Source organism: Takifugu flavidus, chromosome 7 (genome assembly GCF_003711565.1).
Source record: "Takifugu flavidus isolate HTHZ2018 chromosome 7, ASM371156v2, whole genome shotgun sequence".
NCBI classification, from domain to species: Eukaryota; Metazoa; Chordata; class Actinopteri; order Tetraodontiformes; family Tetraodontidae; genus Takifugu; species Takifugu flavidus.
The window spans coordinates 8,797,306-8,800,472 of NC_079526.1; the positions used below are offsets into that span (position 1 = coordinate 8,797,306).

The following is a 3,167-nucleotide window of genomic DNA, read 5'->3' on the forward strand; positions in this document are numbered from 1 at the left end:
AGGTCCCCGTACTAATGTTAAAACTCGCTCTTGGAAAATGCTCTGACACACTCCACAAATATAAAGTAGCTGGCAGAGTTTACAGTCTCATTTAAAACACAAAACCTCTCACATTCCACTCATCCTTTGGCCCCTCTAGTGGGGAAATGTCGCTTCATTTCAGGCTTTACTGTGTAAGTGGATACTTTTGTGTTCAAATGTGAATTTGCCTCCTCGTTTACAGAGAAAAAGAGTATCTCCCTCTAGCGGACACTAGAGGGAATTCGCTGGAAATGACATGCACCCGCAAATACAGGAAAATATACTTTATTTTTCAGGTTTTCTGTTGTATTTATACATTCAGCTACATCACAATGCATACAAGTGTGGGTGCATTCTTCATTTTCATATAAAATGCTTTCACTGTGAATTCTATGTTTCTTTTATTCACTTTAAACAAAATCACTATACAAAATAGCTAGAACATGTAATATCCAATATACATATAATATATATATATATAACATATATATAACAAAATAATTTCTGTTTGCGATATTATGAAGTATTATTTTGTGAAGATTTCTCACGGCAAACGTTTGTGCACACACCTGCATGCATCAGATCAAAACTGGCGTGTGTCTTGTTTGTTTGGGAGGGGAGCAGATTGTGGTCTAACCACTTGAAACTGACAAACAGCTCGTGGTGGAGCTCAGGCGGTACTTTCTCGGTGTCTTCTGGAGCTTCTTTGGAGTTGGCGGTGGGGACACTACGCTCAGATTTCTGACCCGGTTGAAGCTGTTCCTCAGGCTGTCCCTCCTGCTCTCAGAGGTGCTGCTGGTGTCCTTGGACGTGAACGTATCTGGGTGGCAGAAGTCGGACCGCAGGCAGCAACAGCACAGCAACTCTGTCATGGCCTTTCTCATTTCACTGCTGCCCAGGGCGTAGATGATGGGGTTCAGGGCGGAGTTGAAGACGGCGAGGGAGATGCAAACGTCAGCAGTGAACAAGAGGCCACACTGGCGAGAGACACAGAAGAAGTCCACCAGTAGCAACAGGAACAGAGGCCCCCAGCAGACGATGAAGACCCCAACGATGGTGATCACTGTTTTTAGGAGAGACAAGGAGTGACGGCGGCTACGCTGAAGACCCTGCTGCGCACTCCTGTGCACGTGGCAGTAGATAGCCCCATACAGCACGCCAATAGTCAGGAGGATGATGAAGAAGATGATGACAGAGAAAAAGATGTAGGATTTGGAGTAGAGCGGAAGGAGGGTGGAACATCCCTCCAGACTGCAAATGCAGTTCCAGCCCAGGAGGGGGAGGAAGCCGATCACCAGAGCCCAGAACCAGCAGAGGGCCACAAAGCTGAAGATCCTGCAGTAGCTTTTCCCGGCTGACTTTTGGGGCAGCGGCTTCATCATCGTCATGCACCTCTCCACAGCGATCAGCAGCAGACCGAAGATGGAGGCAGCCAGTGCCACAAATAGCAGCCCTTCTCTGAAGAGCCACAGGGGGAGGGTGAGGTGGAACGTCTTACTGCCAGACAAACAGATGTTGACCACGTAAGCGGTGCCGGTGAGGAGGTCGCTGAGGGTGATGTTGGCGATGCAGACGTAAACCCATCGCCGACTGTGGCGGATGCGTGAGCTGATGGCCACCAGGACCAGGAGGTTCTCCAGAATGATCAAGATGCTCAGAAAGAGAAATAACGCTGAGGTGGTGCTGATCTGGGTCTGGCCGTTCGACATGATTCTATTTTGAAGACGGCCGGTGTGGTTGTAATGCCGCAGGATCACGTAGTTGAGGCTGGTGGCGTCCGACAGGTTGGCCGGCAAGGCGTAGACGTGAGGGCACGAGGAGGGTGACACGAGGAAGGTGAAGAAGTCTGTGGGGGTGACTGGGATGGCCATCGCAGCCGTTGCCGAGGGCGCGCCAGGCAGAGCTACTGTGGAATTAGCGTGGAAATCCTGGATTTGCACAGGCTAGCGACACACTTTGCCCACCTGAACTCTCTGCACAGCTCACTCCTGAGAAAGCACAAGAAGGCACACGACTAATGAAAACAAAATCAAAACCCGCTGTGATAAATGCAGCAGGAGGCTCCTCGTTGCAGCGCTTGAGACAATTTCAACACATCCTTTAAATGCCTCCCGTGTGCGTGTGCTACACCTTTATGTGGTTAACAGATGATCGAGCAGCTGCAGATTGCATTTAAAGCCTCACCCTTCCTCAATTAAACCCCCCACTGGCTTAATATTATAATAATAATATCTCTTATATTCATATTTAATATAATATAGTTAGTAATTGTACTAACACGTGCAACATTAATCCCAAATGTTGAGAAAAAAAAAGAGAAATCAATGCATCCACAAGATACTGCAACAGACAGAATTGCAATGCAAGAATGTGTCACGGATTGTTTTATATGTTGCTTAAAAAAGTAAATCTGTCCTTCACAGACTGGAAAGCTTTGGGGTACTTACCCTGGCTGCGGGTGAAGATGCTAGGTGTATGAAGAGATGCAGATGTTTGCAACGTGCTTTTGACAGGGAAGTAATTCTCATATGGTCTCACACAAAAGCACCACACCCAAAACACTACACACTGTGCAGTAACAGAGGAGTGGGTGTGTGTGTGTGTGTGTGGGTGTGTGTGTGTGTGTGTGTGTGTGTGTGTGTGTGTGTGGGGTGTGTAGGATTCTGTGGTTATCTACCGGTAATATTTCAGTTTTATCTGGTGTTACAGGAGTATTCTACAGAATAACACCAGGATGTGACAGCGATTTGACCACAGTGACTTGTTCAGTGCCATTGCCCAAGCTGCCCTGTGATACGGGAAAAAGCTCTTTCAAAATGCCCCATGCAAAGATTGTTCTACGACTTTTGTAACGTAATATGACTCAATTATTTTTCTTTTCTTTTTTTCTTTTTAGGATATGTCACAACACATTCACTTGCACTTACGATACTTTGGCAAATAGCCCCCAATAGTTCTCAGCAAGTTCAAAACAGGAACTCGGGCCAGATTTTAAACCCCCCCCTACAGAGAGAGCGTGGCCACCATGTGCCACCAGGCCCTTGTTTTTAACATTTTTAGATACGGATAACTCCTTTGGTTAGCATAACTTCTCTTTTTCAGTACTGACATGCATAAAAATAAAAAGGGGCATGCATAAGTGGTTT

General features: G+C 46.6%; 1 protein-coding gene across 1 annotated transcript; it reads right to left on the reverse strand.

The window, feature by feature from the left end:
- Positions 1-290: 290 nt before the first annotated feature.
- On the reverse strand, positions 291-2,631 carry s1pr4 (sphingosine-1-phosphate receptor 4). Its single transcript, XM_057038698.1, has 2 exons — positions 2,469-2,631; positions 291-2,009 (listed from the first exon to the last, which is right to left on the reverse strand). The coding sequence occupies exon 2, from the start codon at positions 1,890-1,892 to the stop codon at positions 654-656; it is 1,239 nt and encodes a 412-aa protein (XP_056894678.1). The 5' UTR covers positions 1,893-2,009; positions 2,469-2,631; the 3' UTR covers positions 291-653.
- Between the last annotated feature and the right edge of the window lie 536 nt (positions 2,632-3,167).

Coding starts and splice junctions, on each gene's coding strand:
- s1pr4 (XM_057038698.1), bottom strand. CDS start 1,892: ATGGCCATCCCAGTCACCCCCACAGACTTCTTCACCTTCCTCGTGTCA.